General features: G+C 42.8%; 1 protein-coding gene across 1 annotated transcript; it reads left to right on the forward strand.

Annotated features, from left to right (window-relative positions):
* The first annotated feature begins 3,950 nt into the window (after positions 1-3,950).
* On the forward strand, positions 3,951-10,544 carry LOC121877082 (acetylcholine receptor subunit alpha-type unc-63-like). The gene is made up of 11 exons (XM_042382723.1): positions 3,951-4,131; positions 4,431-4,603; positions 4,848-5,002; positions 5,437-5,620; positions 5,868-5,991; positions 6,182-6,268; positions 7,315-7,449; positions 7,720-7,828; positions 8,137-8,221; positions 8,416-8,512; positions 9,620-10,544. The coding sequence occupies exons 1-11, from the start codon at positions 4,071-4,073 to the stop codon at positions 10,030-10,032; spliced, it is 1,623 nt and encodes a 540-aa protein (XP_042238657.1). The 5' UTR covers positions 3,951-4,070; the 3' UTR covers positions 10,033-10,544.
* Positions 10,545-13,759: the final 3,215 nt, after the last annotated feature.

The following is a 13,759-nucleotide window of genomic DNA, read 5'->3' on the forward strand; positions in this document are numbered from 1 at the left end:
GGCTGGCAGCTGCTCTCCGTCTCAGCTGGAATACCCCAAAGCTACGGCCGGACTTGACAGCGGGAACCCCACAGTATTATTATTCTCTTGCCTTCTTCTTCCCTCCTTCCCTCTCTCCATCCCTCCTTCTCTCCCTGAACGTCGTCATCGCCCTCCCTAACATACCCTCCCTCCCTTCTTACTCCCTATCCCTTCTCTTCCTCATCCCTTACTGCGCCCTTTTCTACTCATCCTTCCCTAGTTTATTCCCTTCTACACCCCTCCTCTCCTTTCCACCCCTTCCTCCTCTTCACCCACTCCCCCTCTCTTCCCCACTCCATCCTCTCCTTCCCACTCCCCCCTCCCCCCACTCATTTCCTTACCTTCAGGCTTCACCTGTATGCCCCCAACATTTATCTACTCCCCACCCCTCTCCCCCCTCCCCTCTTCCCTCTCACACACTCATAACCTCTGCTATGCTACACTCTCCCTCACTCTCAGTCACTCTCACTTACTCCTCCCCACACTCACCTACTGTTCCACACTCATTTCCTCTCACACACCATCCTACACCCTTTCCCTCACTCTCAGTCACTCCCACTTACTCCTCCTCACACTCACCTACTGTTCCACACTCATTTCCTCTCACACACCATCCTACACCCTTTCCCACACTCTCACCTACTCTTTCACTTACTCTCTCATACTCTCTCTCACTTGTTCACCACTTTTCTTTTCTCAGGGGGATTATGATAAAATATTATAGTGTAGTGTGAGTGAGGATAAGACGCGCTATAATATTAGTTATAAACTGTTAATGTCAACTGAGGCAGCTCTTGTGAACAACTAGACGGTAAATGTTATTAACGGCATCATTAAAGCAACAATACTTAGTACGGTATTTTCATCTCATTATCATCCACAAAACATCTAAAATAAAGTTGTAAATTGGTAATCTAATGCAAAATTTTCCAATATTTTCTGTTGTGATAACTGAGAACTATTTCCATTTCGAACATTAGTTGTCAATATTGGTACGATAAACTACCCTTCAAACACACTTTTAATACACCCTGTAACTCTCTTAATGTAAACAACTGAAATGACGTCAGGGGGATGTTAAGGGGAGGTGGTGTGACGTAAGGAGATTAAGGGGAGGGGTGGGAGGGGAGGTCTCTGTTGCACTGGACAGAGGGCGGGGGACAGTTGCACCCCACAACACCTGACGCACATAAAGCCTGGCACTATACTAACGTCTCTTACACTTTGCTTGAGGATAAATAAAGTGGAAGATTTATACTGTGTAACCAACTGTTTCAGCCTTACATTGTCCACTGCAGGTCAGGTGTTGTTCACTCCACGTTAAAAGCGTCCATATTACTGGACATCAATAATAATCTATGTTAACGTTGCAGGGCACATGTAATGAGTCAAATTATATCATTGTGATCCCAGGCTACTGTGTGCACCTCACGTCTCGCCGAGTAACTTCAAGGCTTCAGATTCGCGTGTTGATACTCTCGGGGTTCACACCTCACGGAGAGGATGGATTGACAACGCTGAGTGTACTAGTCGGAAATGTCCCCAACTGTACGTGTGATACAAATAGTGATGTGTCAGTACTGGTCCTTAACTCTACAACAAACACACGAATAAACAAAGAAACTCAGGTACAAACAAACATACTGTAGGTACAAGCAAACACAGGTACATAACATTACATGCACAAACAACATAGATACAAACAAACACAAGTACAGATAAACACATGTATAAAGAAACACAGGTACAAATAACACAATTATAAACACAGGTACAAATAACACAATTATAAACACAGGTACAAATAACACAATTATAAACACAGGTACAAATAACACAATTATAAACACAGGTACAAATAACACAATTATAAACACAGGTACAAATAACACAATTATAAACACAGGTACAAATAACACAATTATAAACACAGGTACAAATAACACAATTATAAACACAGGTACAAATAACACAATTATAAACACAGGTACAAATAACACAATTATAAACACAGGTACAAATAACACAATTATAAACACAGGTACAAATAACACAATTATAAACACAGGTACAAATAACACAATTATAAACACAGGTACAAATAACACAATTGTAAACACAGGTACAAATAACACAATTATAAACACAGGTACAAATAACACAATTATAAACACAGGTACAAATAACACAATTATAAACACAGGTACAAATAACACAATTATAAACACAGGTACAAATAACACAATTATAAACACAGGTACAAATAACACAATTATAAACACAGGTACAAATAACACAATTATAAACACAGGTACAAATAACACAATTATAAACACAGGTACAAATAACACAATTATAAACACAGGTACAAATAACACAATTATAAACACAGGTACAAATAACACAATTGTAAACACAGGTACAGAAATGTTGAATATAATAAACTCCTACAACAACATTACGCCAGCTGAAGACAAATAATTCATTCTAGTTTCTTCAAACTCTATATCAAGTTGTCGACTCTCAGCAGCTACGCTTCTTGGGGAAGATTCAAAACCATTTAACCAAAGTATTAAGATCAGATTGCATTTGTTTCACTAAGTTTATAGATAATATGAATGTTTAAATATTTACTCATGTTTCAACTTTTTATCTTCTTTTGTAATAAGTTATTTTACTTTTAATTTTTCCCCATAAGATGTACTCGGACCCTTTCACTTGCACCGTTTATAGGCTATTTGCTAACCCCTTTAAGACCATATTGGGCACGATGTATCAATTACCCGAGTCTTGTTAGCTCAGGTATTTGAGGCTTTTAAAAATATCAATAAATCGAAACATGATAACCAGGTGATTGTATATTAAAGTCTTCAGTCCTGTTTACCGTGAGTCCTTGGGTAAAACTTCGACTTATTACGTTAATGTCGTCTCATTTTAATGGTTCCCACATTATCTTTACAGCCTCGCTTACCACTCACTAAACTATTCTATGAATCTCCGATGAACTGTGCCATAAGGCCTCACGGCGTTAACTGATTCGTGAAAGGACAACTATATATAAACAGGATGCGTTTAGATGTCTCAGATTCGTGAATTTCGGCCTTGGCAACTTTCCTTTTTCGTATGTAATGGAGTGTTTTGTGCTCTCCTGCGTGTGGCTATAACCGACGCTATGGTGTATGAGTGTTTTTGTGTTTTATTACGAGAGACAACACCAACAACATGAAACCATAAAAAAAAACTCCCCCCTCTTTTTAATAATTTTTTGGCAAGGCAGAGATAAATGTCTGTAATTTGGGGGTACATTATAATAATAAGAGTCCTTGTCTCTTGTTTGGGTGAGTTTTCTGGGAGGTACTCAATGAGCTGCACGCGACACGATCGTCTTAACGAGGAGGAGACATTTCGTGATAATCGTTGTTGATGCTTGTACCTGTCCTCGTTCCTTGCGCAGGGTGTGGTGTCTCTCAGCTGGGGTCGGTGTTACTTAAAGGTGCAGCGCATCGTCCAGGTGGGTGATTCTTAGATGTGCTTCTTCTCCAGGCAGGTGCTGCTGAAAGGTATTCCGCTGTTCCTTCAGGAAGGTGATACTGAAAGGTGTTCCTCCAGGCAGGTGGTGCTGAAAGGTGTTCCTCCTGGCAGGTGTGTGTTACTTAAAGTGGCTCCTTCTGATGATTTTTGCTTAAAGGTGTTCCTAAGCCATGAAGGTGTCACTTAAAGGTACTCCTCCTCCAGGCAATTTGCGTGAAAATAAACTAACAATAAAAATAATAATTCAAAGACAACAACAGATGTAAAGAATACTGACTGATTTGCCCAATTCTTATTATTAGAGCATCAAACATTTACATTTGATCAGCATTCATAAAAGATTTCACCAAACAGGGAAGTGATTTCATTGGTGTTTCTCACTTACAGGACTTGTGCACTAAGAGACTCGTCACAAGGAAACTCACCACTCGCTCTGTCACCAACACCCGCGTGTCTGTCGCTACTTGGTGAGGTGCTGTGGTGCCTCTCGAAGTGTGGATGGATTGAGGGGTCGCTTGATGATAATGGTGATGTCACAAGGGGCAGGCTGCCCTCTGGGACTGCTCTTCCTCAGTTCAGGTGAGACGCACACACACACACACACACACACACACCTTGATACTTCTAATAGGAACTATATCGCCTTATCCCTTTTCGTCCTCCTTCCAGCTCCTGTATAAGGTGACATTTTTTCATTATCATCCATCTAACATAACCAACATCCATTCCTTCCATATCTTGTAGAAAGGATGTATCCGTACCTCCATGAATCCAATAGAAGCCTTATCCTTTCTTTCAAGCATCCAATAGGAGTCATATCCTAGCATCCAATAGAAGCCATTTTAGCATACAACAAAAGTCATATCCTTTCCTTCCAGCACTGGTAGGATTGGTGTGGTCGTCCCTTAATACCGATAAACCTCTCTCAGACAACCACCAGCTCTTCAACGATCTCTTCCTCAACTACAACAAGCATGTGCGCCCTGTGACCCATCAAACCGAGACCACCTTCGTCTTCTTCGAGATTGCTCTCTTTAACGTCCTCGCCCTGGTGAGACTTATCTGTCTAGTGTTCTCGTAGTGTGGTAAGACTTAGCTGTTCAGTGTCCCATAGTTTGGTGAGACTTATCTGTCCAGTGTCTCGAAGCTTGGTGAGACTTAGCTGTGCAGTGTATAAAGACCAAATAAACGTTTTCTTCAATGATTGCTATGCGAAAGAAAGAAAATGTAATAGCGTTAAGGGGTAGCTTCTGTAATCTCACTCTCTTTATTATTTTGTCGCACGACCTTTGCAGAAAACCCGGGAACAGAGGCTCATCATCAACACGGAAATGATCATGAAGTGGAGGGATCACTACCTGTCCTGGGACCCTGCCTCCTACAACAACACTGAGCTCATTATCGTCCCTCACACACACATATGGTATCCTGATATTATCCTAATGAACAGGTGAGTTACAGAGGAAGGATGGGCAAGAGGTTCTACCGACGTTTACTGTAAATTTCATTGTCAGTCTACATATGCCCTGAAGTTAGAGTTGTAATTATCTTCAACAGTAACATCCTGACGTGTGGATCCCAGTTCGTAATTTTAGGTTGAATCTCAAGGACTTTCACAAAACATTGATATTGGTTTATAATTCACAAATGCCCATAGCCCACAGTCAAAACCTCTCCAACCTGCTTTGTTGATGTTGCAGTCTATAGTAACTTTTCACCTTGTTTCCTCTTGCTTCGTCACTCTAAATGGTTAGTCTCGTGCAAACCACATCCTCGATATTCTTGCAGGCGTCTTGTATCCAACATTGATCTTGAAAATATATATACTGCATTAAAATAACTTATAAGTGTGCATTCGATTAAGTTTCTCTTTGGCTCGAACAGTGCTGTCTCAGGCTACGAGCTAGGCATCCTCAACACCAACGCCAGGATTTACTACACCGGGGAGGTCCAGCTGGTCTCTCATGCTTTCTTCCAGTCCACCTGTAACGTTGACACCCTCTGGTACCCCTTCGACCAACAAGACTGCTTGCTTAACTTTGCCTCATGGACCTACTCAGCGGAGGAGGTTAGTTAATAGTCCTTACAATTGAGTTTATCTTTAGTTTACTATTCTGAGTAGTATACCCTCCAATAAATAAGACTGTAGACTCGAGTATACGTTTTGGGTAATACTCCCTTCGATCAGTGAGACCATGAATCTCTTCTCTTTCCTGGAACTACACGGGGGTAGGAGGGACCAGGCTATGTCATTTACCTTTAACTTATTCTTAACTGGATACAAAATGTTCAGACAACTCTTTCCTCTTCTACAGTTACAGTTAGTTAAAGGCCCCGGTGACCTGACCGAATACACCCCCCATCCTGAGTTCTACCTGGAGAACTTCTACTCCGTCCTGCACAGCGTCCATGACCCTTGTTGTATCATTCCTTTCTCCTGTAAGTGTGATTCCTGAGAGGTCCACGGACTCCATCCCTGTAAGCCCTAGGACCTCCCTGTATGATCTAAGATAACACATAGCACGTCAATCCTCCCTGAATATCCTACGAGAGAGAGAGAGAGAGAGAGAGTGAGAGAGAGAGTGAGTCTACATCTATTAACCTAATGGGGTTCCTCTCTACTCAACAGTCGTCACGTACCACATACAGGTGCAGAGGAGGGTCCTGTTTGCTCTCTTCTTCTTCATCCTGCCTGGCACCATCGTCAACGTGTGTGGTAAGATCAACCTAACACCTGTCCTCAACTACAAAACCTGTGTTGATAGCGACGCCTAATACCTAACCTAACCTCACCTCTGATGCCTCACACCTGCTCCTCACTTTTGACACCTGTCTTGATTGTTACACCTAATACCCCCTCCTGAAACCTGTATTCACCGTCAATACCTGTCTATACCTGTTTATATACATATATTAACCACATACAGATATATAGTTACATATTTATTCGTTCTCGTGTTTATTGTTGTCTGAATAGGAGATGGTTCACTCTGATTACTAACGCCTTTGCTCTTCGACTCCTCTCCCTCCCCTTTCCCCTCACTTCCTTCTCCCTTTCTTTTCTTCCTTCTTCAATTTCCTTTCCATCTCCCTCTCCACTTCTCACAAATATCTATCTTTTGATTCTTCCTCCTATTCCAACTTTGTCTCCTTTTTCCTTCTCCTACCTACTCATTTCTCTTCCTCCTTCCCACTAACATTCTCCTCATTGTGTACCCTCAGTCTCCTTTTTCTTCTCTTCCTTCATCATTCTCGTCTCCCTTCTCCCCTATATTAACATCAGCCTCTTCCTTCTCTTCTTCGTTCTTCTCACTTCTCATCCACCCTCCCACTAACACCCACCCCTAACACCCACCCCTACACTCACCCACCCCTAACACCCACCTAACACACCCACCCCCTCACCCCACCCTAACACTAACACCCACCCCAATAACACCACCCTAACCCCCCCCTCACCTCACCCACCCTAACACCCACCCTCACCCCACTAACACACCCACCCCTCACCCCTCACCCACCCCTAACATCCTCCTCTAGCACCCCTAACATCCCTCTAACACCCTCTGCCTCTAACACCCCCCTCTTACCCTCTAGCACCCCTCTAACAAACTCTAACACCCCTAACACCCTCTAACACACACTAACATCGCCTTTAACACCCCCTAACACCTTTAACACCCCCCTAACACCCTTTAACACCCCCTAACACCCTTTAACACCCCCTAACACCCTCTAACACCCTCTCTTGTATACTTTCAGCCCTCATGACCTTCTTACTGCCAGCGGAGTCCGGAGAGAAAGTCAGTTTGGCCACTAATGCCCTCCTGGCCATGATGGTGTTCCTTATGGCCATGTCCCAGGAAATACCTCCCACTCAGCAGATCCCACTCATCGGTAGGTCTTTTTCCCATTCAACAATGATTAGGTTAAGTTAGGTTATTGACTCTATTGACTGTACTATAAGTTAGGTTAGGTTAGGTTATTGACTCTACTGACTGTACTATAAGTTAGGTTAGGTTAGGTTAGGTTATTGACTCTACCGACTATACTAGATGATAGGTTAGGTTAGGTTATTGACTCTACTGACTGTATTATAAGTTAGGTTAGGTTAGGTTTGGTTAGGTTAGTGGCTACTGAGTGTATTAAGCACCTCCTCTCCCACAGGTCGATACTATGGTGGCAGTATCCTGATGCTCGGGGTAAACATCATCATTTCAGTCATATCTCTTACTTGTCACTACAGCGTCGATACTTCGGTTCCCAATTCTATCAGGTAATTGTCATCTCTCAGACTCTCACCATTTCTCTCGCCTTTTCTCTCTCTGTTTATATTACTTCAACACATCCTTATTCATATTTTCTCCTTATTCTTGTATTTATAATTCTCTTTATCCTTATTTTCCATACGTATTATTCACATGTAATAGATATATATTCAAAAGACTGTCTGGATAACTTTCTGAGGGACGCAACCACATTAATTGGGTTAATTTTTGATGTGAATATTTCTGTGTTTCTTCAGTATCGTTTCCTTTAATATTAATAGAAATTTAAATTCACTTCTCTCTCATTGTGTTTTAGTATCGTATCTCAGTTCTTGGGTCGGTGGCTGTGGGTGACGCCTCCAGAAGATCTCAAGGCCAAGTGGAATGAGGAGTCCCGTAAGGTAATTCCTGGTGCCTAATTTATTTCATGGGGTCCTATATGTATGAGTAATGTGGTACTGACTCATCCTCTTGACTCACCATAATGACTCACTATATTGACTCACCATAATGACTCAGTATACTGACACATATTAATGACGCACATCCTAATGACTCACTTTATTGACACATCTTAATGACTCACTTGTTTCAGGCTGCTTGTCGACTGAATGCCAAGAGTCCCCAGGCGAAGATGGTGCAGGTGGAGCCACTAAACACACCTGAACGACACAAGGCTGACTCTAATATGGGTGAGTGATGCCTTCTGAAGCCTCCAAATAGACGCACGCACGCACACACCCCTCACATACACACACACACACACACACACACACACACACACACACACACACACACACACACACACACACACACACACACACTATCGCACACACACGCGGATGACTGCACTGTGGGGGTTTCAGTGGACAACACCGCACCAGACTACTCATCGCTACAAGGCATCCTGGACAGGCTACAGGCATGGACTACGGAGAACAAGGTCACCATCAACCACACCAAAACCGTAGTCATGCACATCAATACCGCCACCACTCCAGTGCAAGCCCCAGCAGTCACAGTGGGTGCCCATCCTCTCCAGCTGGTGCAGCCTGCCAAACTCCTGGGTGTAAGTATAGACAACAAACTGGACTGGAAGGCCCATGTAAATAACACAGTCAAGGCAGCCTCATACCGTCTCTACATGCTACGACGACTTAGGTCACTTGGGACACCCACGCCAGAGCTGAGGACCATCTACAACGCCTTTATTCTCCCCAAACTAACGCATGCGTCACCAGCCTGGTCGTCTTCTCTCAACTCCACCCAACAACATCGGCTAGAGAAGGTACAGAAAAGGGCCTGCAGAATCATGCTCGGCGCAGAATACTCCGGCTACATCAACGCTCTCTCCACCCTGGAAATGCAATCCCTCAGTGACCTCCACCACCAAGCACTGGAAAGGTTTGGCAGCCAACTAATGCACCACCCTCGTTATAACCACCTCCTGCCACCGGCAGCCCCCCACCCACCTCGCGCAGTCCGCCACTACAACAAAATTCAGCCCAAAAGAACCCGCACCGATAGATATAAGAATAGCACCATCACATCTATCGTTAAAATAATAAACAACTCCTGATTTATGTACTGTACAGCCCTGTAAATGTATTCAATGCATATTATATCATTATGTCTAAATCAAATGTAAGTCTGTATATTTTCAGCCACCGGCTGCAACTCTAGTAATAAACCGTGTATTATTATTATTATTATTATTATTATTATTATTATTATTATTATTATTATTACACTCAAACTTGTTGACAGCTAACAACACAGTCTTCTTCTCTCTCACACAGACGAGTACCAGCAACGTAACCTCGAGGCCCTGGAAGGCATCCACTTTCTGCTGGCGGACAAAGAAAACAAGAAGTCCCAACAAGCCTCCTTGACTTCCGTCCGTGTGCTGGAGTGGCGTAACCTCTGTCAAGTGATCGACCGAATTTCCTTCATCGCTTCCGTCATCATTTTCTTCATTTTCGCTTTAGCGGTGTTGCTGTCTTCACCTCAAAATAAGAACTTCACGTACTGTCCCGAGGGGCCTGGCAATTGCCCCAAGGACTGGGATGCGGACCACGTCGGGAATATGGTGGACTCTGGGAGGGCCAACGAAGTCCTACCGAAGTACAGTCAGAGCCAGGCCTCGCTCGCCTCTCCTGAAATTCCCATTAGTGAGGAAGACGGGACTTACCACGGCATTACCGACCCCTGATTTGGCTTCGATACTAAAACTTTAAAGCGATAAGTATTTTAAGGCTTTGTTTTAGAGATTCAGAGATGACACGTTGCTGATTATTGAGACGTGTGTGTGTGTGGTGGGGGGGGGTGGGAACTTGATCGACAAATAATATACAATTAACATAAGTGATGCAAATATGATATTTAGTAACAAGGTGGGGAAAAGGTTGTACTACTACTACAGGGCATTTCAACTTAGTAATAGTGCAAAAAGGTAAGATTGACTGGGAGTGAATATACTAGTTAGCTACGAGTTGTTGATAATTTTTACAATGGTTGGGACTAGGCTGTTCTTAAAACAACCAAAAGTTAAGATTGACTGGGAGTGAATACACTAGTTAGCTACGAGTTGTTGATAATTTTTACAATGGTTGGGACTAGGCTGTTCTTAAAACGACCAGTACGTGTTCGTATGAGCTGGATGCGGTTGTAATGTCGAACAGCAATTCGCAGACGAGGGATCTCGGGTGGTAGTAGGAGCCGGTGTCGAGGATGGTGCAGAAGCTTCTCCCTGGTGAGAAGCTTCTGCAGATGAGGTCGTGGTGATGATCAGAGAGAGCCGAAAGAGTCATTGTGTTGAGTACTTCTTGATATGTGGAGTTGGGTGTGATCATCTTGCACGTTCTCTTCTGTACTCTTTTTTTTTAGGTGTTTTCGTTGTGTGGCATTCAGAGAGGAAGACCAGGAAATGGAAGCATCAGTGAGCTTGGGAAGTATGAATGTTGAGTAAGCACTGGGGAGCTCGGACGCGGGAACTCTGAGGGACTTGAGACGGCGGAGGAGGTGAAGACGAAAAGTGGAGGATTTGAAAATTGCACTGACGTGTGTTTTCCAATTTAGCTTGTTATTTATAGTGATGCCGAGGAGCTTCGTGGAGTCCACAATCTGGAGTGTGTTGGGGCCCAGTGCGATGGAGGGAGGCGAGACAAGATCAGAGGAGAGGTTGATGTGCATAACCATGGTCTTGGTATGGTTGATGGTGACATGGTTGTTGGTGGTCCAATTTTGGAGACTGTCGGGAGCCGAGTTGTTGACACTGATCCCAATGGCGGAGTCGTCAGCATATTTCCGACGAGCAGTGGTTTCTCTTTGGGCATCATTGATAAACATGAGGAAGCAGAGCAGTCCCATCTTGGTGCTTGGGGGACGCCACAGGTGAGTGACTGAAAAGTGGAGACAGCCCCTCGGAAGCGTACGGCTTGGCGTCGGTCACTAAGGAAGTCTGTAAGCCATGGTATAAGACTTCTCCGAAAACCGAGGTCGATAGCTTTGTTGCTGATTAAATTGTGGTCGATAGGTCGAATGCCTTAGCGAAGTCAATGAAGGCGACAGCCACAGACGTTCTCATTTTTCCAGATGGCGGTATATGTAGTCGAGAATGCTGACAAGACAGTGAGTGGTAGAGGAAGTTTTCATATTGCCAAATTGCTGAGGATCTATGGCGCCTATAATATCACCATAAGCCCAGTCAAAAACGAAACTCGCAGATTAAGCTGGATATTGTGGTGATTGCAATAGGCTGTAACTCATTTAAGGATTGTGGGCTCGTTGACTTGGGCACTGGTGACATATATGAGGTCTTCCAGTCAACTGAGCATCTTGCTTGGCTGAGGGAAGCATTGATGATGGCGCAGAGGGGTTTAGCTAGTTCCGGGGAGAACTCCTTGTAGAGTTTCATTGGGAAGTCAATGGGGGTGGTGGGTCATTTTATCTTCAGTTTGTTAAAAAAAATCTTGCTACTTCAAATTCTTCCACTAAGTCAGTGGGAGAAGGAGCTGATAGGTAACCAGGGAGACTGGTTGTGTCAAGCCGGGAGAGCGTGTGGCATATAGTTGCCAAATGGTTGTTATATTGCTCATTAAGTTTACCATACCACTGACTGATGTTGGTCTGCTTCAGGTGTTGCAGCTTCGTTGGGTAGTAAGACTTCTTAGCAGCGCGTATTTCATAGATGATTTGGTTGTGAAGGGACCTGTAGCGGTTGTTGTCATAGAAATAGAAGGCTCTGCTTCTTTGCTGCATAAGACTTTTGATTCGAGGTGTGATCCAGGGCAAGTCAGCTGGGTGTGAGCTTCCGTGGTGGTGTTTGTCTATATAGGCTCAAACACCTGCATGATACCAATTTCTTAAACACAATATAGGCCTTCTTCACATACCTACACAAAGAGGTTCTAAAAAACAGTTTCCTGCCAAATTTGAACCCCTGCCATGAGCCCCCCTAAATATCTTACACTTAATATCTCAGACGTCATGAACAACATATAATGCAAGTTCAGTGGAAAGCGAAAATAATTATCCCATTGCAACATACAGGTATAAAACGGAGTGCCTTTTCTCTCTGAAGTATTAACTATACCAACCACCTGTAGTACCTTGACATACCTATTGTTGTATACTTGTATCTATTTAACGATAGGTACAGTAATTGTTCTTCATATTTGGCGTGAGTAAGCACTAGTAGTTGTAGCCATAGTCTTTCACCATGTGTGTTTTAATATGGCATCATAAGTATGTGATTTAACGTTTTGTGTTGACTCCTAAACATTATAGGTTTTGGGTTTCATCTCCTCGCCTCCAGCCCTCAGTGTTAGGTCTACTAAAGAAAACTCCAAGAAAACCTATTAATTTTCTATGTCTTGCATAACTAACGCATCTAAATGGACTGTAAATTTATGGTGTATTTGTGATTTAAAAAGACATATAGTAAGTTATTGTTAAAGTAATAATTAGATTTTTTTAGTAATGCGTGTTGCTTGTTATTACGCTGTGGAATATAGGTGATACTTATTATTACTTCGAGTTAATAATACAATGTGTGGTATTGTGTTATAAATGTAGTAAAATAAAATTGTAAACAAAAATATCTATATAATGTTTAAAATCCTCAGTGATCTGATAAGTGAAATTCTAATAACTTTTGTAGGCTATTCTTGGGTAATTGAATTAATGTTTATAACGGAACATGCCGAGCCACTATGAACAGCGATGACGATTTTACTGAATTAGTGTTAAACTTCTAAATATTATAAGAGTCTCTATTAAAATGTTGTACAGTGTTGTCATTTTCTGTTAAAATTTTATAATAGAAAACGATAAAGTACATCTTTAAGCGTAACTAAACTTTTATCTTAATATGACTGTTCTTCAGGGCCATAGCTTATAATTACAAGCTATTCTCTTTAAGGACATTTAGATTAAAACCCTATAAGTCGATTCATAAGCACAGTGAGGAGCTACTGGTTGAAATTAAGACTAGAAACTCCAACTAATTAGATATGTTGCAACACGGTAATATCCCATATGCGCCAATTTATTTCTTGATAATTTTTTTTCACTAGTAAACGAACCACGAAAATAAACCTAATGCAGCACAAACCAAACCTAACCTAACCTCGTTCCCCCATAATAGCGTTAGAAGGTTAATCTTTAGGTGTAATAAGCTGTGATGCAGATTATTCAGGTGATTCACATCCTTTTTCTCTTGTCTCTCAACGCTACCAGAACCACTTCCTCTCCTCCACCCCAAGAAATTCACCTCCCACCTCCCTTACCCAAGACCTTCCGATTTCTTCCCCTTTACTTCTCCTCCTCCAATCCCTATCCCCTTTCCTACCTCCCCCCCTTCTTCGCCCCCGATCCCACTTCCTTTCCCCCACTACTCCATTTACCTCCACTACCCCTCCCTTTACCCTCACTCCCCC

Source organism: Homarus americanus, unplaced genomic scaffold (assembly GCF_018991925.1).
Source record: "Homarus americanus isolate GMGI-L3 unplaced genomic scaffold, GMGI_Hamer_2.0 scaffold19244, whole genome shotgun sequence".
NCBI lineage: Eukaryota > Metazoa > Arthropoda > Malacostraca > Decapoda > Nephropidae > Homarus > Homarus americanus.

What these genes read in the sequence shown, in the direction of transcription:
- LOC121877082 (XM_042382723.1), top strand. Translation starts at nt 4,071, where the DNA reads ATGATAATGGTGATGTCACAAGGGGCAGGCTGCCCTCTGGGACTGCTC. An exon ending in CACCATCGTCAACGTGTGTG is followed by an intron (nt 6,269 to 7,314) that starts GTAAGATCAACC and finishes GTATACTTTCAG; the next exon opens with CCCTCATGACCTTCTTACTG. An exon ending in TCGGTTCCCAATTCTATCAG is followed by an intron (nt 7,829 to 8,136) that starts GTAATTGTCATC and finishes ATTGTGTTTTAG; the next exon opens with TATCGTATCTCAGTTCTTGG.